We start from the raw sequence: 23,864 nt of genomic DNA, 5'->3' as shown, positions 1-23,864 counted from the left end.
AGAAGCCGCAGCGAGTGTGAAAGCGGCAGATAACATCAGGTCATCCAGCGTGCAGGAGTTCACACAGAGCCCAGTGGAGGGGAGCACAGTGGAGTGGCAGTAGCTGAGTTATGGCTCAATATTTGAACTGCTTCAGCCTGGCCCAGCCCTACCTACACGCCCGTTCACTGCTCACACCCACTGTGCTGCAGCAGCAAGGAGTAGGGATAGAACGGTTACAGTTGCAGATTACAATATAATAAAGACAGAGAAAATATTCAGGGATTTGGGGATAATAATTTATGTTCATTCTAAGAAAAGAATACACCTGGAGGCGCACATACAATATACAATCACACACACACACGTCTAGAGTGTAGCAGGTGTGTATCTGTATGCAGAACTCTCTGATAAATTAAAAATGTAACTTAAACCTCCTGCTGTGTTCTGATCGAATTGGACCGATATACAAGGTTTCTTTCTGAAAAATGTAGTTCATTTAATCTGATTGCCATAAGGTTCCATGACTTTGTCCACACAGGGCATCTGAACACACAAAATACATTTTGATGATTTTTATTACATTTTGGGTGTTTTATTTAACTTTTGTACACCTGTGGTGTTCCCGGTCAAAACTTGACCGGTCATTAGAAATGAATGGGTGAGACTACAATTACTGTATAAAATTGAGGTCAGGCACATTCCCATTCATCAGATGGACATACTTCCTCTCCCAGACCCCTACATGCATGTGTGTTTGAGCCCACACACACACCTCACTCCCTTCTTGGCTTCCATGGCAACCCCCACGGAACCTTTCCCCAGTATAATCTTTCCCCCACGGGTTCCACACCTGTTGGCATTCTCACAAACAATTGCAACATTGTTTCAATAATATATAGAACTGTTCTCACAGCTCTGGTATATAAAGCTTTTTTGAGGCCTTCCTCACAATTCATTCTGTGGCAGCACAATGACCAAACGATATACTGTATGTGAGGCTCTTGATCATATCTTTGATCATGACACTGGTGAGGAGGAGAGAGTCCTTGTTAAACTTTGACACAAAGTAGTCTGTGATAAATAGCACAATATGTTTCATCTGAGTATTTGTTATAGTCAAAATAATCCATATATTATGCTTTATTTTTTTTACTCAAAAACGAGTTGTATGAGCTCAGGTCAATGAGGCCTACAAGCCATAAATAGCAAATGTTCACAAGAACTTGAGTTGATAAAAAGATCTAACACAACATTAGGTGATAATATATGTATTATTATGGATTTACAATGGGCCGGTCATTTTGGACCGGGAACACAGAATTAATTAACATGAAACGAACACCACAGGAGGGTTAAACTCGTCCCCTCTGGTAGTGCTCAACCCCACTTGTCGTCTGTCCCCCTAGGTGGTTGTAGGTTGAAAACGGTTGGCAGGAACGATGGCTGTGGAGAGCAGTGACCCTGCATTGTTCCCTGTTAGACTGCTGGGTTTATGGCCCATCCTCTCACTGTGGAGAGGAACTGTTTGTTTAGCCACCACAAATCCTTCAAAATGTCCACTTCTGACACGAGCTCACTGACAATCACAACAATTCAGAGTCAGAGTTGTTATACCCATGTTAGACAAAAGAAGGGGAATCTACTGGTAATGATTTGCCTCCTCTCTGAAGTTCTTCAGAATTATTTATTTGCCCTTTAACTTATTGTCTGAGAAAAGATAGCAAGGAACCAGCAGAAAATACTATACTGGCTTATACTGGGTGTTAGATCGTTCTTGAGTTGACCCTAAAGCACACAAAAAAATCAGTGTGCTACTATTAGCATTTTACTTGGATAATTTTGTGGGTAAAAGATTATTAACATTAATCAAAAATGTAACACTGTGATAAAATCTTTATTATAATCTGGGTGGTTCGAACCCTGAATTCTGATTGGCTGACACCCGTGGTATATCAGACCGTATACGACGGGTATGACAAAACATTTATTTGAACTGCTCTAATTACGTTGATAACCAGTTTATAATAGCAATAAGGCACCTTGGGGGTTTGTGGTATATGGCCAATATACCACGGCTAAGGACTGTATCCAAGCACTCTGCGTTGCGTCGTGGCTAAGAACAGCCCTTAGCCGTGGTATATTGGCCATATACCACACCCCTGCGTGCCAGATTGCTTAAATAAACACATAAATAGGGACTAGTGAAAGCACATTTACTGTTAGAAACCCACACAATAGGCTACCACAAGCACAAATACACGCTCTCCTGCATGCTCTCAAGAACACACACACACTCCAACCCCTGCACTCCCACCCCCACACACACTCTCTCTAGAGAGCTGACAGCGTTGTTCCTGGAAAGTTCAGCAGTGGGTCAGTGTTGACATTACTCACCTGGCCACAAGCTCAGTGCTCCCACACCCACTCAAACCCATAACCACACTCCCATTACCCTCCTTATGCCTCATCAACATAATGGAGATGACTGGAGGCAGTATTCAGACCCCTTGACTGTTACATTACAGCCTTATTCTAATACTCCATAACGACAAAGCGAAAACAGGTTTTTAGACATTTTTTCAAATGTAGCAAAAAATAAGAAACAGAAATACCTTATTCACGTAAGTATTCAGAACTCCAGAGTTCCTCTGTGGAGATGGGAGAACATTCCAGAATGACAACCATCTCTGCAGCACTCCACCAATCAGGCCTTTATGATAGAGTGGCCAGACGGAACCCACTCCTCAGTAAAAGGCACATGACAGCCCGCTTGGAGTTTGCCAAAAGGCACCTACAGTGAGGGAAAAAAGTATTTGATCCACTGCTGATTTTGTACGTTTGCCCACTGACAAAGAAATGATCAGTCTATAATTTTAATGGTAGGTTTATTTGAACAGTGAAAGAATAACAACAAAAAAATCCAGAAAAACGCATATCAAAAATGTTATAAAATGATATGCATTATAATGAGGGAAATAAGTAAAAAAGATTTCTGGCTCCCAAGTGTCTTTTATAAAGGTAAAGAGCTGAGACTAGGAGCACACTCTTAAAGGGAGTGCTCCTAATCTCAGCTTGTTACCTGTATAAAAGACACCTGTCCACAGGAGCAATCAATCAATCAGATTCCAAACTCTCCACCATGGCCAAGACCAATACTTTTTTCCCTCACTGTAAAGGACTCTCAGACTCTCAGAAACAATATTCTCTGGTCTGATGAAACCAAGATTGAACTCTTTGGCCTGAAAGCCAAGCTTCACATCCAGAGGAAACCTGGCACCATACATACGGTGAAGCATGGTGGTGGCAGCATCATGCTGTGGGGATGTTTTTCAGCGGCAGGGACTGGGAGACTAGTCAGGATCGAGGCAAAGATGAACGGAGCAAAGCACAGAGAGATCCTTGATGAAAACCTGCTCCAGAGCTCTCAGGACCTCAGACTGGGGCCAAGGTTCACCTTCCAACAGGACAACGACCCTAAGCATACAGCCAAGACAACGCAGGAGTGGCTTCGGGACAAGTCTGTGAATGTCCTTGAGTGCCCAGCCAGCCATTTGACCCCGATCTAACATCTCTGAAGAGACCCGAAAATAGCTGTGTGGTGACGCTCCCCATCCAACCTGACAGAACTTGAGAAGATCTGCTAAGAAGAATGGGAGAACCTCCACAAATACAGGTGTTCCAGGCTTGTAGCGTCATACCCAAGAAGACTCGAGTCTGTAATCGCTGCCAAAGGTGCTTCAACAAAGTACTGAGTAATTGGTCTGAATACTTATGTAAATGTGATATTTCAGTTTTCTATTTTTAATACATTTGCAAAACTTTCTAAAAACCTGTTTTTGCTTTGTTGTTATGGGGTATTGTGTGTTGATTGATGAGGGAAAAATACGTTTTAATACATTTTAGAATAAGGCTGTAATGTAACAAAATGTGGAAAAAGTCAAGGGGTCTGAATACTTTCCGAATGCACTGGAACTATGAATATCAGGATACAGTATTTGAGCTGTTGGAAAATGCTTCTTTCTGAGTGTTAAGTGACGAATTGGGGGTTGGGTTAGTTATCTGACCAGTTCCTTAACTTTTTATTTGAGTGTGTATGTGGGCAAGTGTGTGAACAATATTTTGTGTGTTTACCCAGTCTCCAGTGCCAGTTTGAATAATGAAATCACCTTGAGGCTTCATACTTTCTTGTTTGTTATTTAGTTTATACAACCATTCAGCTGAATCATCTGACAGGCCTTTAAATTGGCTTCTAATTAGACAGGGAATGGAAGTAACCTCACCCAGCCACGTTGTGTGCGCTATCTACCTCTCTGCTTTGCGTTCTTTCACCCATTCACAAAATATGCTGCAGCAAGAGCAATTGTGTGACAAATCTATTTGTCACACAATATGCTGTTCAGTGTGAGGTGCAGCAATTCCATGACCCCAAATCAGTGGTGGGCAGTAAGCTCAAGCTCAATCATAAAATAATGATGGAAGCAGACCACAAGAGTTACTTTATGTAAGTAGAATAAGCACTTGAGCTTGCATTAGGATATACACTCTTAAAATTGAAGTGAATCCAACCTTTGTGGTTGTGAGCTTGATATTAAGCTGACCTCACATCATTTACAATCATTCTATATACAGTATATTCAAGACATTTTCAACAAACTTTTGTTGAAGACTGTTTATTTACTTCAAAAGGGGATTTCTGTGCTGGGAAGCACAGTGTCAGAGGTATATAATGAAAACAATGATTACAGTCTCAACTCTTCAACTCGCTCCAACTACTTGTTGAACCGGTGGTATGAGCCAACTCTGCCATAAGGCATAATTATAAATGATGGGGAAAAACATTACGCGGTTACTTCTCAGTCTTTGATGAGACAGCTTCTGGGCGATATGGTTGAACTGGGCCTCTCTTGTCTGCGTCAATGGTGGCACAAACCCCTGACAATAGCAGTGACTGTTACTAGAGCGCCCTCTGGTATCAATATATCACTTTTATTCAACATAATTTATATAGCTATAAAACATTACAATGCCCCCCCCCCCCCCCCCATAAAATAAAAAAATAATACATTACAGTGACCATTAACATTACAATACACCCTGTTACAGTGTAACACATTTTGCTTTAATAGAAGAGGAATTTCATCACGTAATTTTGAAGGGCATAAACATTGTGCAGGTTTGTGTAATTTATGATCATGTTCAAGTCATTCTCATTAATATATAGGTAACTTCCAAATGAATGGAAACACGAGTAAATGAAGAATACAAAGTATATTGAAAGCAGGTGCTTCCACACAGGTGTGGTTCCTGAGTTACTTAACCAATTAACATCCGCTCATGCTTAGGGTCATGTACTGTGTATAAACGCTGGGCAGGCCATTATTTTGGCTACCATGGCTAGGCCCCAATAGGATGGCAATGACCCCATCCACAGGGCGCGAGTGGTCAGATGAGCATGAAAATGATGTAAACCATATGTAATCCTAATTGAACACTTATGGGAGTTTCTGGAGCGGTGCCTGTGACAGCGTTTTCCACCATCATTAACAATCCACTAAATGATAGAATTTCTCATGTAAGAATGATGTCGCATCCCTCCAATTGAGTTCCAGACACTTGTACTGGTGTATTGAAGATGTTCTGGATCTTGGTGGCCCATGTCCCATGAAGACACTTTATGTTGGTGTTCCCTATATTTTGGCAGTTACCTGTATTACACACCACAGTACTACTTGCTGTCATGTTAACAATCACAATTATAGCTCTGGCATCACCTTGGAACACAACGTAAACCAATGACCTGTGGGGGGTGGGGGGTACTAGAATACTGTACAAATTAGAATACTGCACAAACCATTCACATTTTCGCTGTGTTTAGACAGGCAGCCCAATTCCAATCTTTTTTCCTGCTAATTGGTATTTTGACCAATCAGATAAGCTCTGAAAAAGATCTGATGTGATTGGTCAAAAGACCAGAATTGGGCTGCCTGTGTGAAAATATATATACACACTTACTACATATTCTCAATGCAAATAGCAGCAGCTACAGCATACAATCACATTCTAGACGATTCTGTGCTTCCAACTTTGTGGCAACAGTTTGGGGAAGGCCCTTTCCTGCTCCAGCATGACAATGCCCCCTGCGCACAAAGCGAGGTCCATACTGAAATGGTTTGTCGAGATCGGTGTGGAAGAACTTGACTGACCTGCACAGAGCCCTGACCTCAACCTCATCGAACACCTTTGGGATGAATTGAAACTCTGACTGCGAGCCAGGCCTAATCGCCCAACATCATGAAACAAACCATTTAAACAACAGGCTTCAAATAGTTAGAAACGGAGAACCTATGACAGTAATTGTAATTCTCTTCCATTTGATATCACATGATTCATTGTTGCTTTATAATCCTATTTGACATGATATATTCACTGTTGCTAAACAGCGATTTTAGAAGGCACTTCACATTTCACTGTACAGTACAAAACGTATCACACAACCCCCACACAGAAACAAAATAACATGAAAACATTGTAAAGGTGTGCTGTTCCCTGTAAAATAGTCCACCATCCATCACGGCATGTAGCTAGCCCTGTCCTTGCTTCACCATGGAAACAAGAGGACATTTGATATGCTGCGAGAAAGCACTCGTGTGTGAACAGGCTTCGATAGTCCCTCTCGTCAGATTGTTCTCTCGTTCATAGTCAGACACTGATTTAGTTTGTGGCTCGTTTTCAATTCGTCCTCTTCAAACAAAAGTATCTGTAAAAGGGAACACAAACCAACCCCCCAAGATACAGAATGTTAAGCATTGTCCTTTTTAAGAGCATTGTAAATGTACATTTGGATAGGGCGTAACTAGTCATGCATGACCATCCTTCTCGTCCCGTCTCGACTATTGGAATTCTGGAGAACTTCAGTATTGTTTTCAGCGCTTGTATTTGATTGGCTCTGAGTAGAAATTACATTTCCCCTCAGGAGAGGCATTTCCTTTTTTTTCGTCTTTGTTTTTCTCTTGATTTTGTCTGTGTCTCTTCTCCTACCGTGTCAGACAACGTTTTTGTAGTCTTTGCGACATTAGTTTTGTATCTTATGCTTACTAGCCTGTTGAAAATCAGAAAACATTTCAGAAACACAAACCCTGTTCGGAGCTCCACCGATACAAAATATGTGATTGGTTTTGATAAGTGGCAAGCCCTGCCATACTCCACCCCTTTTTATCTTCTTCCTGAGGAGAACTTCCCCAGGTCTTCAAACTACGTGAGAAGCCCGGCGTCCGAGGCTAGGGCGTAACTAAACCAATATGGTTCGGGGATTCGAACCGGAGACCTTTCGGTTACTGTCCCTACGCTCTTAACCGCTAGGCTATCTACTGCCCGCAAACCAAGAGCAGCACGAGCTTCAGGGGCTCAAGTGAATACCATACAATCTGACAGAAGGCAAAACAAAACTTCTATTTACCACAATTTGAACACTTACAGAAAGCCCAAAGTGGTCCTTGTACTTGATAAACTACAATCCTGATGCTTTCTTTGTCCATCATCATATTAATTATATTCTGCCGACGTACCGTTGAGGGCACGAAGGGGCCAGGATCCCTCCGACTCTGCAGGACATTGAGCAGACCCCAAGACCAGCGTTCCTGACATCAAGAAAAAGCACAGAACGTTTTCTTAAACACCTCTTCAACATACTGTACAAAAACATATTGCATTGTGAGAACTTAAATTGAAATGCTGAAGCTCATTGAAGCCAGAATTGAAGAACAGCGCCCTCTACTGTACTTTTGTGGGATCTGTTAGTGGGCTCTGTCTGCACTGCACTCACCTTATAACAGTGGGTTACAGTTCAGTAGTGTAGACGTACACTGACGCACTGACCAACAGCTTTCCTAACACAGCTAAAGAGGTAGCATTGAACACAGTCCCTAAATAATAAAGACAGGGTAACAAAGCTTTAAAAAAAAAAACATTATGAATAAAAATGTATATAATATATTCTGTCATAGACTGTAGATGGGATGCCCTTACCAGCATTTACTGGGAGAAACATGGTGCATAGACATGACAAGCCAGCTAACCCCAGAAAGCTAGCCATGTTTTCCTTCTCCCAGCCCTAAAAACAAGCATACATTCTAACTGTCTAGCACAGGTGTGATGAGAATAACAGTCTTGTGAATCTATTAAAATTAAACTTCTTTTATTTTTAACCACAAAACAAGACATTTATTCAGTGCACCACTGACACACTTCAATTCATAGGATATCATGACAGGTGGTGAGAATCTTACCACTGCTTGTTCATGAAATAGATACAGAGAGGGTAGGCCGGGAGTTCCACCAATCCATACATGGCAACACTGAAGTAGCAGTTCCCATCGTCCTCACTGGCGTTCATGGTCAGCCCACAGTACACCAGGCTGCAGGAATACCTAGAGCACATCCAGAGACAGTGTCAATCTAAGGTCATTCATGTTTACCGTCTTCGGGGTGAAAGGTCTTTAAAACAATCTATACTGAACCGAAAAGCATCATCTTGAGCTGTTGACACTGTCCATGCGCTGTTAATGACATGGCAAAAAGCAAGTCCCTTTGTGGTTTCCCAGTGGTTCAGGTTATGGTCTGTATGCTCACCAGACATACATGACACCACGGTCCTCCAGCGGAGCACTAGGTGGGTGACGAGACCAGGGCCATCGTTGCCCTGGTTACGTCTTGACGAAGCCAGGACACCTGCGGAGCATCACTTTGGCTGTGGCGTTGTCGTTCTCATTCCGCACGGCCATGTACTGCAGAACCTCCTCCACCTGCTCCGTGTAACCACGGGAATACAGCCAGCGGGGAGACTCCGGGAGAGTCCTGCCTCAGCCCGAACAACAGGAACAAGACAAAGACAGGTGACGAAAAGGGCATCTTGCCATTTGTTCCATCAGCAAACTGCAGTCTCACATATGGGGCCAAATGTATTGGGAAAGGTGTCAGTCAAGCCTTTAATGCCATTGATTTATTAGAATAATCATCCTAACAGTGACTTACACACAAAGAAGAAAAAACAGGACGCCAGGAGAATTAGCTGCTGTTGCCAAGTTACGCCAAGGTCTGACATAGTAGCCCAGTGCTCCAAACAGGGCGATGCCCACAGCAAAGGTCATATTAGTCAAGGTCCCTGAAAAACACAAACACCAAAAACTAAATTGAAATAGTCGGGACAAAACACTTTCCAATAGTGCCAGACCACCATCTTATTTCACTTTGTTCCGACTGACTCTTCTTGACTACAATTGACCCTTTGTCGAATCCTAGTCCCACCCTCCTCAGTTACTGTAGCTGTGTCTGACAAACATCTGTCAGTGTCATGATGATTATTTGTACCTGTAATGGCCCAGTAGGCCTTGCCCACATATTCCTGGGTAAGCACGAAACAGACGAGGGACATTCCCCCCTTCATTTGACCCATTAGCAGGCAGGAGAACGCAAACGCCTCATAGCTGGGAGCAAAGGCTGTGGCATAACCAAACAAGACATCGAAGAACAGAGCTGGGAGAGAGAGAGGCCGAGAGAGAAGCAGAGAGAGAGAAACAGCGAGATCAAAACAGTGGGTCAATCAAACAGAAAGTCTGTAGAAGAGCATATTATCAATGCACTAGCAGTCTACGGCCAATAGTTGTTGTTTTTTTAAATGATGAATGATGAGGCCTAACCATATCTCTGAGATTTTTACCAGTGACACTACTATTAGCTGGGCTGAAAAGCAGACTACATCATATTAGCCTGTAAACTACTTCATAGGATATGGATTATGATCATAATATGAAAAGTTGTGAGCTTCATTCTCCTCACCTGTCAGGAAGACTGGTTTCCTTCCAATCTTGTCAGAGAGGGGTCCAAACAAACATTACCAACCAAGACCCCAGCGAAGAACAGAGAGCCTGCCAAAGTGACCTTGTAAGCCTGTTGGTTTTTAAGGAACCACTAAGAGAAAGGAAGGACAGAGACTGGAAGATATCATTCATATATTTTCCAGCGTCTAGATTATTTGGAAATATGTTCAATTCCATACAAGCGTGAATGAGACTATATTCTCAACCACAGCACAGTTTTGCTGCCATTGAATCATGAACAGTGGCCTCTCTCACCTCCGTCACGATAGAGTTGACGTCCTCTGTAAATGTAACGTGTTTGATGAGCTCCTCATGGTTGGTGTGGTCACCTTGTTCAATGTGGTATTCTGGTACAGCTCCAACACGAACAATGAGCATACACTGGCATGCCATACACACCTGGAAATCAAAACCAAGCTTAGTGTCAAGCAAGTAATACCGGCCTAGCTAGCCAAATGATCTATCCATCACTGGTATTTAGTTATCTGGTGCTTGCATTTACTTTTCACATATTCAGCAATTCAACAGCTTGAGCTGCCACTTTGTGGGGTTAGCTAAGGGATGGGCTCAAATCCTCTGAACAGACTGACAGTCTATGAGTTTGGCATGGTGGTTTTAAAAACATTTTAGATCCACAGCACACTGAGTTTGTTTACAAACACTTAAGATGACAACAAAAACATAAACTATAACCTTAGAGCTTGGGTTTTGATAGGATTAGCCCTTGATCATGAGTCATGACTCGCAATTCCATTACATCACACATAAGAGTCATTGGACAAAGGCGTCTTCTGTACAGGGGAGTTTTGTTAAGAGCCCCATACGCTCGGTCTGAACATTGACATGCATAAATTGCGGCACGGTTTTGGAAACATAAAGACCTTGTCTTTCATATCAGCGAGAAATCATTTTTTTTTATAATACATACGGTTAAACTGATACACACCGTTATAGGGTTAGTGGTTATAGAGTTAGTGTTCCCACGCGGCCATATCTCCATGTTACAGTGCATGCTTACAGAAGACAGACTGAAGACAGAGGAACCACTTGTGCTAATTAGTCATCTAGAATGCTCCGAACACCTGTGTGTAACGGAATAAAGCCGCCAGAAACATGTTGTCACTGAAAACTACTGTCGGCTGTAACTGATAAAGCCGGTTGAAACAGTGTACAATAAGTGTGTATTTTGCATTTGTGAAATTATTTTGGATGGGATATGAAAGTAAAGGGCTTTATGGTTCTGTCGCAATTGAGAATCGATTTGTTTAGATGGAGTACTTTGCTGTTTTGGCTGCCAGAGCCAGTATACCTGAAAATAACATACAGTGCCTTTAGAAAGTATTCATACCCCTTGACTTATTACACATTTTATTGTGTTACAGCCTGAATTCAAAATTGATTAAACTATATTTTTTTCTCACCCATCTACACACAATACTGCATAATCAAAGCGAAAACATGTTTTTAGAAGTTTGTACAAGTTTATTGTAAAAAGAAATATAGAAATCTAATTTACAAAACTATTCGCACCCGAGTCAATACTTTGTAGAAGCACCTTTGGCGGTGATTACAGCTGTGAGTCTTTTGGGATAAGTCTCTTAGAGCTTTACACACTTGGATTGTATAATATTTGCCCATTATTATATAAAACATTCTTCAAGTACTGTCAAGTTAATTGTTGATCATTGGTAGACAGCCATTTTCAAGTCTTGTCATAGATTTTCAAGACGATTTAAGTCAAAACTGTAACTAGACCCCTCGGGAACATTCAGTATCGTCTTGGTAAGCAACTCCAGTGTAGATTTGGCCTTGTGTTTTAGGTTACTGTCCTGTTGAAAGGTGAATTAATCTCCCAGTGTCTGTTGGAAAGCAGACTGTACCAGGTTTTCCTCTAGGATTGTGCATGTGCGTATAGCTGTATTCCGTTTATTTTTATCCAACAAAAACTCCCAAGACCTTGCCGATGACAAGAATACCCATAACATGATGCAGCCACAACCATGCACAACCAAAATATGAAGAGTGGTACTCAGGGATATGTTGTGTTGGATTCAGGACAAAAAGTTAATGTCTTTGCCACGTTTTTTTGCAGCATTACTAAAGTGCCTTGCTGCAAACAGGATTCATGTTTTGGAATATTGTTTACTCTGTACAAGCTTCCTTCTTTGTAGGTTAGTATTGTGAAGTAACTACAATGTTGTTGATCCATCCTCAGTTCTCTCATATCACAACCATTAAACTATTTAACTGTTTTAAAATCACCATTGGGCTCATGGTGAAATCCCTGAGCAGTTTCCTTCCTCTCTGGCAACTGAGTTAGGTAGGACACCTGTATCTTTACAGTGACTGGGTATATTGTTGTGTAAAGTGGTGTAAAGTATACTGCTCAAAAAAATAAAGGGAACACTTAAACAACACAATGTAACTCCAAGTCAATCACACTTCTGTGAAATCAAACTGTCCACTTAGGAAGCAACACTGATTGACAATAAATTTCACATGCTGTTGTACAAATGGAATAGACAACAGGTGGAAATTATAGGTAATAAGCAAGACACCCCCAATAAAGGAGTGGTTCTGCAGGTGGAGACCAAAGACCACTTCTCAGTTCCTATGCTTCCTGGCTGATGTTTTGGTCACTTTTGAATGCTGGCGGTGCTTTCACTCTAGTGGTAGCATGAGACGGAGTCTACAACCCACACAAGTGGCTCAGGTAGTGCAGCTCATCCAGGATGGCACATCAATGCGAGCTGTGGCAAGAAGGTTTGCTGTGTCTGTCAGCGTAGTGTCCAGAGCATGGAGACGCTACCAGGAGACAGGCCAGTACATCAGGAGATGTGGAGGAGGCCGTAGGAGGGCAACAACCCAGCAGCAGGACCGCTACCTCCGCCTTTGTGCAAGGAGGAGCAGGAGGAGCACTGCCAGAGCCCTGCAAAATGACCTCCAGCAGGCCACAAATGTGTATGTGTCTGCTCAAATGGTCAGAAACAGACTCCATGAGGGTGGTATGAGGGCCCGACGTTCACAGGTGGGGGTTGTGCTTACAGCCCAACACCGTGCAGGACGTTTGGCATTGCCAGAGAACACCAAGATTGGCAAATTCGCCACTGGCGCCCTGTGCTCTTCACAGATGAAAGCAGGTTCACACTGAGCACGTGACAGACATTACAGAGTCTGGAGACGCCGTGGAGAACGTTCTGCTGCCTGCAACATCCTCCAGCATGACCGGTTTGGCAGTGGGTCAGTCATGGTGTGGGGTGGCATTTCTTTGGGGGGCCGCACAGCCCTCCATGTGCTCGCCAGAGGTAGCCTGACTGCCATTATGTACCGAGATGAGATCCTCAGACCCCTTGTGAGACCATATGCTGGTGCGGTTGGCCCTGGGTTCCTCCTAATGCAAGACAATGCTAGACCTCATGTGGCTGGAGTGTGTCAGCAGTTCCTGCAAGAGGAAGGCATTGATGCTATGGACTGGCCCGCCCGTTCCCCAGACCTGAATCCAATTGAGCACATCTGGGACATCATGTCTCGCTCCATCCACCAACGCCACGTTGCACCACAGACTGTCCAGGAGTTGGCGGATGCTTTAGTCCAGGTCTGGGAGGAGATCCCTCAGGAGACCATCCGCCACCTCATCAGGAGCATGCCCAGGTGTTGTAGGGAGGTCATACAGGCACATGGAGGCCACACACACTACTGAGCCTCATTTTGACTTGTTTTAAGGACATTACATCAAAGTTGGATCAGCCTGTAGTGTGGTTTTCCACTTTAATTTTGAGTGTGACTCCAAATCCAGACCTCCATGGGTTGATAAATTGGATTTCCATTGATTATTTTTGTGTGATTTTGTTGTCAGCACATTCAACTATGTAAAGAAAAAAGTATTTAATAAGATTATTTCTTTCATTCAGATCTAGGATGTGTTGTTTAAGTGTTCCCTTTATTTTTTTGAGCAGTGTACTTAAGTAAAAATACTTTAAAGCACTACTCAATTAGTTTTCTGTACTTTACTTTAGTATTTATATTTTTGACTACTTTTACTTCAATACATTCCTAAAGAAAATAATGTACTTACTACATACATTTTCCCTGACTCCCAAAAATACTTGTTACATTTTGAATGCTTATCAAGATAAATTCCCTGGTCATCTCTACTGCCTCCGATCTGGTGGACTCACGAAACACAAATTATTAATTTGTTAATTATGTATGAGTTTTGAAGTGTGCCCCTGGCTATCTGTAAATAGATATTTTTTAAACAAGAAAATTATGCAGTCTGGTTTGCTTAATATAAGGAATTTGAAATGATTTATACTTTTACTTTTAATACTTGAGTATATTTTAGCAATTACGTAAACATTTGTATTTATTTTACCTTTATTTAACTAGGCAAGTCAGTTAAGAACAAATTCTTATTTACAATGACTGCCTACCCCAGCCAAACCCTAAAACAGACGACGCTTGGCCAATTGTGCGCCGCCCTATGGGACTCCCAATCAAGGCCGGTTGTGATACAGCCCAGGATCAAACCTGGGTCTGTAGTGACGCATCTAGCACTGATGCAGTGCCTTAGACCGCTGCGCCACTCTGGAGCTGATACTTAAGTATATTTAGAACCAAATACTTTAACTTTTAGTAGTATTTTACTTGGTGACTTTCACTTTTACTTGAGTCATATTCTATGAAGGTATCTTTACTTTTACTCAAGTATGACAAGGATACTTTTTCCACCAATGATTAATACACCATCCTAAGCCTAATTAATAACTTCACCATGCTCAGAGATATTCAGTCTGCTTTTTTTTTCTTTTTCTACCAATCAGTGCCTTTCTTTGCAAGGCATTGCAAAACCTCCCTGGTCTTTGTGGTTGAAATTCACTATGCGATTGAGGGACCTTATGTGTGGGGTACAGAGAGGTAGTTATTCAAAAAGCATGTTAACCACTATTATTGGACCCGGAATGAGTCCGTGCAATTTATGTGATTTGTTAAGCACATGTTTTACTCCTGAACTTATTTAGGCTTGCCATAATAAAGGGATTGAATACATATTGACTCAAGACATTTCAGCTTTTTATTCTTGCAAATACATTTATAAAATGTTCTACAAACAAAATTCCACTTTACATTATGAGGTATTGTGTGTAGATCAGTGACAGAAATTGTCAATTTTAAATTCAGGCTGTAACACAAGAAATGTAAATGGGTGTGAATACTTTCTGAAGGCACTGTAAGGTCCTTGGGCCATAAGGAGTAATGGTAGGTTCCTTAGGAGTACATATTGGGCTATGGTAGGATAAGAGACTTATATTCTTCAACAATGAATTAGTATAATTAATTGAAATGGCCATTGAACAGCGGGAAATAATGCAGACTGCTGTAGCTTTAATGCTTATGCAAATGACTGGAGATAACTAGTTAGCTAAGATTCAACAATATAATTCAAAGCTTCTGTGATTTCATTATCTCTGGCAGAATAACATTAGCAGCGACGGATATACTACTATCTGGCTTTCCCTACTTAGTATATGTAAATTGTTCAAAGGAAATAAAGATTGCTAGCTAATACAGCTAGCTAGTTATAAAGCAAGGTGAAGGTAATAAACTAGCTAGCTGGGGTGGCTTGTTCTATATGACGGCGCGGCGTCATATATAGGGTTAGGGTGGCATTATGTTATAATACATACATAGCTAGTAATAATATATGCCATTTAGCAGATGCTTTTATCCAATGCGACGTATGTCCTCCAAAGCAAGGGACGTTCATAAAACAAACCTGTAGCAACACAAGAACCAACACCATCTGCTACTGATATGATCCGACGGAGGGCCGAACTAGGCAAACTATTCGCAGACGTGGATTGCTATCGCATTTATCTAGGAAAGCTGATTGTTAAAGGAGACTGGGGAACCGAAACAGCGCATGCGGGTGGCTGGAGATTTAACTTTAGGACAAAATTGAATGGTCTCAAACAGGTTTCTCCAACCTTGTTCCTGGAGAACTACCGTTCTGTATATTCATTCCAATCCTAATCTAACACACATTCTTCTAATAATTAGCTGGTTGATAAACTAAATCAGGTTAGTTACAACTGGGGTTGGAGTGAAAACGTACAGGAGGGTAGCTCTCCAGGAACAGCGTCATTGTCTAAAATATGCTAATTCCGCCTATACAGACGATGCTAAACAAATTCGACCAATCAAAGAACATTTGTCTGAAAAACGTAGCTATATTAGTCGGAACTAGGAAACTCAGAAAATGTCCGACTTACTATCTGGGTGTAGTTATACCAGTTTCTAAACCCAAAGGCGCAACATCTTGAGACTTCCGGGAACGCTTACGAAGCAGACCTGGCCGGTGTTTGTGTTTAGAATAGTCAATGAGAAGTGAAACATTCTTCCTTATTTTCTGATTTTCTCGAACTCTAAAGGCACAACCTAGATTCGAGCCAATACGTAACAGAACATGTTATCACGCCAACCTCGTGAGTGACAAACTGACACGTTTTCATTTGTCAAAACAACTTTAAAATCGAAGGTTGAACCAATGACCTATCTGCGCATGAGCGTAGCTAACCAAAGTCGCCATACAGCTATCGGGGATTTCTATTGGAGAATCAGTTTCTGCCTTTCTTCATACTGTAATACCTTTGGTTATACACGTGCTGTGTTCAACCAGTTAGCAAGTCGTGCCAACAGAGGACCCCCTTGAGCGACTTGGTAGGAGTGAGGCAGGGTTTAGGATTCACAAACTGAAAGTCAGTAGCTGTATATACACACTATGGTCAGTACTGAACAAGGTTACTGAGCTTTTTGTACATTTAACTGAAATCAATCCTATAAACTAAAACCCCTTTCATCCAAATGATTGCATCATTACTAGAACCAGAGATCATCCTGCCCATGAAACTGAGCCCTAATAATCAGAACCTCATACTCATTTGCATTATAGAAAGGCTCATGACAATTCCCAGTATTGCATTTAAGTACAGACTTGTGGCGCAGTCCACTAAATGGTCATTTAAGTTGTACATTTCAGAGGAAGCCGACATTAAAAATATCTGTTTAATAGTTTGATGTACAAAACATAACATTTAGTTTTCTAGCTCATTCATTTGTCAATTTTTTATATAAAAGCAAAATAAAAAGCAGAACATTACACCAAGAGAACAGAAAGAATACTAAAATGACAAAAGGGTCGTTCCACAAAATAACTTTACATCCCTTTGATATTTTAAGTAGAAATTGTGCACAAATCCTGAATTTTAGAAGCATGTTATTTTAGAATGAAATGTCTTTAATATAGAACACAGCAGATTTTATATGAATAAGGACTTGCTAAAGTGCCAATAATCAGCATTTTGACATATCCCTAGATGTCAAAGTATGCAAAGGAATTTTAACCAACATCTCATGTTTACCACCTTTAGAAAGCCCTATTTGTTGCTTTGAAAGTCATTTCTGAATATGTGATTACTTATACATTAAGGTATAAAAAAGTCAAATTTTGAGGTCAAGCCTGTTACGTGAACCACTTGTTTTAATATGGTGAAACTATTCCTTTATAAAAGGCGCAGTATGCCGAAATCTGCCATTTCCTGGTTGCTAAAATTCTTAGTTTGCGACAAAACAAGCAATGTGTAGAGAATCATTGTACCATCTAAACCACTGTGAAATATTTCAATAACCAAAAATATAGCATTTTCAGTTTGAAGCTGGTGTACAAAACCAAAACTTAACAGGGAGCATAGAATAGATCTAGCACTTTTGACTTGCTTTCACTTTGAATGACAGACCTATAACACATTTCTATAGGAATTTGGTCAGGTCCATATTGCAGCCTAAAAAATGATTCTAAATAAACACTGAACATCTAATGGTCAAATCATGGTGTAAAAGCAGGTGAGCTGGTTCTACTCTTGTGGAAAACGGAGCAGATGGAGCTTAACATTAACCGTGAAACCCATAGACGGGCTAGAAATGTTGAAAATTGCATTCAATTGCCACTCACTCTTGCACATAAGGTTCCATTCACCCTGTCACAACAGGATTCATGCACAATTTAAGATGAGATTGGAAAAAGGGTTTTAATTAAGTTGAATGTGTTCTTTCACAGAATGGTAAAATTGTGAAATAAAGTTCCAACCAAGTTACACAACTCAAAAAAAAAAAAAAGGCACCTAATTGGTGGGACGACCCAGGTAAAAGATTAACAAAATAGTTAAGAAATGTAAAGGTCGGTCAAGTTCTACTAGTTCTGACACCTGAGTGGTAATTTTGACCTGACCGGCGTTGCCTGAGTATCATTTTCTGCCATCTTGGAACGATTAACAGATTTTTCCTTCTTGCCGGTCTTCTTTTGCTGAAAGGAAAGAAAAACATTACACTCAAACAATGCCATCTGTAGCTGGGACTGGGAGATGACAGTACTTAACCAAACAGAGAAACACCAAAGTAATCTTACCTTGAAGAACGGCACTCTTGCTTTCTCGTAGCACATGAGGTTTTCGTCTATGTAAGGCGGCTCAGTGACGTAGTCATAGCCGCTCACCTCATCCTCCAGCGAGTCCTATGGGAACAGTCATAGATAAAAGCTACTCTGTACGTCACCCTTTTCATTGTCATTACATGTCATACATGCTGAACAGTCAAAGTTCATAGTCTGTACAGTTGACTTCATGTAATCATGTCAATGTGATCTGCCATACAGCCCCAAACCCACATGACCCAACCAGGAAATACTGGGCTCTAATTTTCCGAAGTGTACCTGATCAACCTGTTTCTCCTCCTCCTCCACTGCGTCACACTGGAACAGGGACATCTGCAGCTCCTCCTGCTTGTGGCGGAGGTTCTCCAGCAGTTCTGCTCTGCTCCTCGACTTGGCCAGGAGACGTGGGTACACAAAGTCCCTCCTGCGAGGAGTTGTACCTACCAAAATAAATTGAAGGAAACATAACAGGTCAGTGACTCGGACAAAGAATATGTAGAAAAGAAAAAAGCCAGATTAACATTACATCCGTGTCAGGCTCACCAGTTGGGACATCCTGTAGGAGCTCCTCGCTGAGGAAGCTGTGGACACGGGCCAGGCCATCCTCCAAGTGGGCCTTGAGTTCCGTCTGGTGGTGTTCCAGGGTGTTCTGGTCCAGTGACGTCTGCTCCTTCATGGCCCCCAGACCCTCCACCATCCCCTGCTGCTTCAGCTGCCCACTCACCTCCTGGACACTCTCTTCACAGCTCTGCTCCACTCTCTGAATCACACCACAGAGAAACACCGGTCAGGATTTCAGTCATAATGATTACAGACATGTAAGAAGCTGCGCAGGGATTTCAAAGCTAACCAATTTTGCAAAACCAGAAACTGTCAAGCACTAAAATAAAAATAATTAGTGCTCCATTTCATACACCAACAAGTACCCGTTTGAGGTAAAACTACACAACAATCTATCCGAGAGTATAGTTTACCGTTAGCAGGGTCTGAGCGGAGGCAGTTTGGTCTCTGATCAGGGTGAGCTGAACCTGGGCCTGGGAGTCAATGCCATCTTTGGTAGAGGCACACCACTGCAGACTCTTCTCACCCAGCTGGGTCAGAGAGCTGTGCAGGTGGCTGCAGTAGCCGGAGCACTCGTCCACTGTGCGCTTGGCCTCCTGGGCAGTCTGTTGGACCGCAGAGATCAAGCTGGCAGTGGTGGACTCTAGACGCTCCTTTTGGGTGGCGGTCTGGTTCTCAGACACACTGCATCTCCTGGAGAAGGGCAGCAAAGTTAGAGGCTCTGCCCTGGCAAACATATCAGGTGAAAAATATGTGGATTCAAATGAACAAAGCCCACACTATGGACAGAAATCATTAGACATGTCAATGGCCCAGTTAAGACAGCCCAGTTGCACTTACGTTTGAAGGGTCTGCTGAAGGGACTGAACAGGGACCTGCAGGGCATCGGAGGCATTCATCAGGCCGGCATAGTTATTCTGGGTCTCCATGGCCAGGAGGTTGAGCTGGTTCTGCAGACACTGGATCACCTGAGTCATGCCCTGTACGATCAGAAACAGAAGGGATGTCACAAGGTCAGATAGAAAACGACACTGGTCGACCATACAGCCTTGATAGTGAGAATGACAGGGGTTTTCATCAACAGTTGGATGACGAACAGGGACTGGCTCCATGGCATCAAAGCAGAGTAGACACCACTGCAAGAGCAACACTATTGTACATTTCAAGGTGTAGTATTACTTTGCAATGATCTGGAAAAAAACAAGATATGTAAGAGAGTGATAAGAGAATACTTTAAACCAGGGGTATCAGACACATTTTGTCCCAGGGGCCACATTGAAACACTGCCGTCAACATTTGCCCAAAACAATAGTCCATTGTTTTTGTAATATCATGCTCCCTCGCTGTCTAGGTTTCATTTGTGATGATTAGCAAACTTGACACCGTGAAGAAACTGAACGTAGGTCCATTATTTTGACAGTTTCAATTACGTTTTAGTCATTTTAAAGTATATCAATATTTTCCCATGGCCTACAAGCCATCGGTTTGACACCCCCGCTTTAGACTACACAACTCCAAGCAGATCCCAGGCCGTACCGTCTGGTGCTCCTTGTCTGCTCTGCTGATCTGTTCCTTCAGCTTGTCGTGCTCAGTCTTTAGGGTGCCGAGACCTTCTGTTGCAGTCTCCCTCAGGGTAGCCAGGTCCTGGGCATGGCCACTGAAGAAAGACGCCGTCTCCACCTTTATGCACTCCATCTGGGGAAAAGGAATGCATTCACGAAGTTGTCCATCATGTATACTCAAAAGTATTTTGAGAACAGTATTGTGCATTATTTCAGCCAGCTTCCTTTACCTTAGCTGCCAGGGCATGGTGGGTCTCAAGTGTCTTCCTCAGGCTGTCGTTCATGGCCATGATAGCACTCAGACCAGGCAACACCTGGGCCACCAGGACCTCCTCAAGCTCCAGCTTATGCTCCTCCTGTTAACCCAGGATTGCATTTATCATGAAACCTCTCCCACCTCTCTATTCATACAGATTCGTGCACCAAAAAAAAAAGAAAAGATGAGAACAGAGATAGAAGACAATAGACGGTTTAATTTCTGTCCTTACCAAAACCTGGTGCAGACTGTTTTTAGCCTCCACACACAGCGTCTCCTGCTCCATCATCTTAGCCTGACACTTGGTCATGCCATCAGCAACCAGGTCTTTGATGCTGCAGAAGGACGTGGCTACAGTAGCCATGGCTCCTATGAAAGCTTTGTCGTTGACTGTGAGAAGACCATCTGAGGGAGAAGGGTGGTAAAAGACTAAATTGGATATCAAAGTCTATGATGCGCTCACATCACTCAAAGTACTGAACCATTTCAAGCTGCTCACCAACTGAGGTTTTGTAGGACTCCAGCATGCCCTGGTGCTTGCTGTGCTGGTCTTCTACAGAATTCTGCATCTGGCTGAACATAGCATCCATGCAGTCTGCGAAACTCATCTGGATCTCAGAGTTGTGCTCCTCAACCTTTTTCTTCCTCTCCAGCTTGGCATGCAGGCCAGACACATCTTTGGTGCTTGCGTCAACAGTTGTCAGCAACTGGGAAAACATTAACTCATAACTTTAGACTAAATCAGTTATTTGAATATCCTGTACATTCTCAAAAGTGTAATTTAGTAGACGCCCTTATACATTGTCCTAACTGGTCGTAATGATGTCACCCTAACCTTGTCTGCAGTGGTGTACAGTTTCTCCTCGGTGGTGGCCAGCTCAGACACTATAAACTCCTCCTCAATGAGCTTCTGCTTAGTCTTCTGCAGGTCCCTGTGAGTCTCCTGCAGCTTCTGGTTCTTCTCCTCTAGGTCATTGGTGCACTTGTCCAGCTTCTCCTTGCGATTCTCAAACAGCTCTGTAACCTGGGGAGGAGGGACAGTTACATGTTTGATGAGTCAAGTGGAGCCGGTAACCATGGTGCTGCTCATCCAAAAACAGGAAGTAAAATATGAGAGTACTTTCGAAATAAGCTTACGCTCTTCAGTTCCTCCTCCACTGCAGCAATCTTCTCTGTGTATTCAGTTATATGCTCCTCTTGGGAAGATATCGCAGCTGCCATGCTCCTAAGGGGATAAATGAAATGTTAACCTCCTATATACTTTCTCCTTTTGAAGGGATTCAGACTTTAGAAATAAACATTTGATTCACACACACAACATTTGTGTTTTGTACAATGGTCATTTACTCATAGTTCTCAGATGACAGATACACTCCATTCTTGTCACGAGTGGCAGCCAAATCCCGTTTTAGACGCTCAATTTCCTCTGTGTATTCCTATGACGAAATTCAATATTTCAGTCCAGATCTTTTACCACAAATAAAATACACATGCATAAAGTAAACAGAGCATGCATACTCAAATTGAGAGGTTTTGTTCAGTGCTTATATACCTTGATAAGAGTTCTCTTTGTCAACTTCTGGTTCACCTCAGGCTTGTTCATGATGTTCTTGGCCCTGTTGGCATAATCCAGTGTGCTCAGAGTTTCCTGGGGATTTCATGAAACAAAAAGTTGAGTATTGATAAAATTAGGTATCAATCTATACATTGGTGCCAAGAGACAATAACAAAGCCAGACAAACACACCTCCAAGTTGATGGAGGCTGGTGAAACTGTGGCAATGATGGAAGTCTTAGTGCGGCCTCCCAGTGAGTCCTGGAGGATGCGGGTGAGTTTGGACTCCCTGTAGGGCACATGGGGCCTCTTCTCCACGAGTGCCGTGATCACCCTGCCCAGCGTCAGCAGAGATTGGTTGATGTTGCCAGCTTCACGCGCCCGCTTGTCCACAGCCCCGGAGCGGCCGATGTTCTCACTGCCAGCAAGGTCAACCTACAAGGTGAGGGTCACATTAGCTAGAATTCCTGATGTGCAACACAAGCAGATGCACATACAGGTCAAATGTGCTATGCATCTTTGTATGTCACTGGTAGAGCATGCATGACAATACCAGTTAACCATACCAAGTTCAGTTTCCCAATCTTGACCAGTTCCTCTCCATCAACAGTTATCTCCTTCATATGAATCGTGACGGAGAACACTGAGTGAGAGCGGCTGAAAAATGAAAAGGGGCAGATAAATACAAACAAACACTCAACAATTCAAACATTTACACCCTGTGCTTTAGTATGAGACAAGTTTATTTGGTCAGACATGCAGGTTTACCTGGAATATGCATTCATGAGAGTGGAGGCAGTTTTCCTCTTGGCAGATCCACGCTCCAAAATCTGGTAAACCTCATTTTTGTTGTGTACTGTGATTTCTTCCAGGCCCTTGATGATAACACCCCTCTGAAGGACAGAAATTATATTTAACCTTCAAAAGCAGGTTTTAATATGACCATTAGATTAAGAAAATCACCCTGGGGGGGCAGCAGTGACGTGTTGACAGACGTGTGATTCAACCCATTAGGTACGTAGATAATAGACTGGTTAGTACCTTGTTACGTGGATCATCAAACAACTGAAGACGTTCAGTGACGTCAGGAAAAGGGCTCAGCAGGTCAAACAACTCTTCATTGTAGATCTCCAGCAAGGAAACCTTGACAGAAAACTCTGTCCCACTTTCAGACAGCTTCTCAAATATCTGATGAAGTGTCCGGGGAATGATACCTGCAAGAGGATCCTGAAAGAGTACATTCAAATCAAAAATATATATAAAATGTTTTTCTTTTTTTAAGTTAATTGACAGCTCTGATACAAGTTATGTTATACCTCTTCCCATGTAAATTCTTCATTTGGAGATCTTTCTCCTTCCATTGTAAAAGTCTTTCCTGTTCCTGTTTGGCCATACCTAAATGACAGAAAGAAACCGTTTAGTCAAAAATCATGTATAAAACTGACAACCACATTCAGTAGCCGGTGTCAGCTTCAAATGGCTAAATGTAACCTTGTGGTTATGCCACTTAATCCCTGCTTTGGTAGTACTTACGCAAAAACTGTACAATTGTATCCACCTATCACTTCATCCAAAATAGGGCAGAC

General features: G+C 42.3%; 1 protein-coding gene and 1 pseudogene across 2 annotated transcripts in view; both read right to left on the bottom strand.

Moving 5' to 3' along the window:
* Positions 1-5,025: 5,025 nt before the first annotated feature.
* Positions 5,026-16,701, bottom strand: LOC106577149 (solute carrier family 22 member 15-like; annotated as a pseudogene). Its single transcript, XR_014381367.1, has 11 exons — positions 16,130-16,701; positions 10,113-10,256; positions 9,817-9,948; positions 9,349-9,513; positions 9,013-9,142; positions 8,611-8,835; positions 8,268-8,408; positions 8,008-8,092; positions 7,805-7,904; positions 7,548-7,619; positions 5,026-6,739 (listed from the first exon to the last, which is right to left on the bottom strand). The product of XR_014381367.1 is annotated as a solute carrier family 22 member 15-like (transcript).
* A 207-nt stretch (positions 16,702-16,908) lies between these two features.
* Positions 16,909-23,864, bottom strand: part of LOC106577137 (kinesin-like protein KIF11-B) — a 7,891-nt gene continuing 935 nt past the window's right edge. The window contains exons 4-23 of the mRNA XM_014154900.2: positions 23,812-23,864; positions 23,595-23,673; positions 23,320-23,505; positions 23,047-23,171; positions 22,845-22,935; positions 22,471-22,713; positions 22,277-22,372; positions 22,072-22,160; positions 21,862-21,949; positions 21,560-21,748; positions 21,224-21,431; positions 20,957-21,129; positions 20,699-20,824; positions 20,443-20,601; positions 19,747-19,886; positions 19,320-19,599; positions 18,889-19,105; positions 18,625-18,785; positions 18,322-18,426; positions 16,909-18,219 (exon numbers count right to left, since the gene is read on the bottom strand). The exon at positions 23,812-23,864 is cut by the window's right edge and continues 45 nt beyond it. Of these exons, the coding sequence (XP_014010375.1) occupies positions 18,109-18,219; positions 18,322-18,426; positions 18,625-18,785; positions 18,889-19,105; positions 19,320-19,599; positions 19,747-19,886; positions 20,443-20,601; positions 20,699-20,824; positions 20,957-21,129; positions 21,224-21,431; positions 21,560-21,748; positions 21,862-21,949; positions 22,072-22,160; positions 22,277-22,372; positions 22,471-22,713; positions 22,845-22,935; positions 23,047-23,171; positions 23,320-23,505; positions 23,595-23,673; positions 23,812-23,864 (2,919 nt within the window). The 3' untranslated portion in view covers positions 16,909-18,108. The remainder of the gene's footprint in view (positions 18,220-18,321; positions 18,427-18,624; positions 18,786-18,888; positions 19,106-19,319; positions 19,600-19,746; positions 19,887-20,442; positions 20,602-20,698; positions 20,825-20,956; positions 21,130-21,223; positions 21,432-21,559; positions 21,749-21,861; positions 21,950-22,071; positions 22,161-22,276; positions 22,373-22,470; positions 22,714-22,844; positions 22,936-23,046; positions 23,172-23,319; positions 23,506-23,594; positions 23,674-23,811) is intronic.

This window comes from Salmo salar, chromosome 18 (assembly GCF_965601325.2).
Source record: "Salmo salar chromosome 18, fSalSal1, whole genome shotgun sequence".
NCBI lineage: Eukaryota > Metazoa > Chordata > Actinopteri > Salmoniformes > Salmonidae > Salmo > Salmo salar.
The sequence above is the reverse complement of the archived record's forward strand: the minus strand, read 5'-3'. Positions and strand labels throughout refer to the sequence as shown.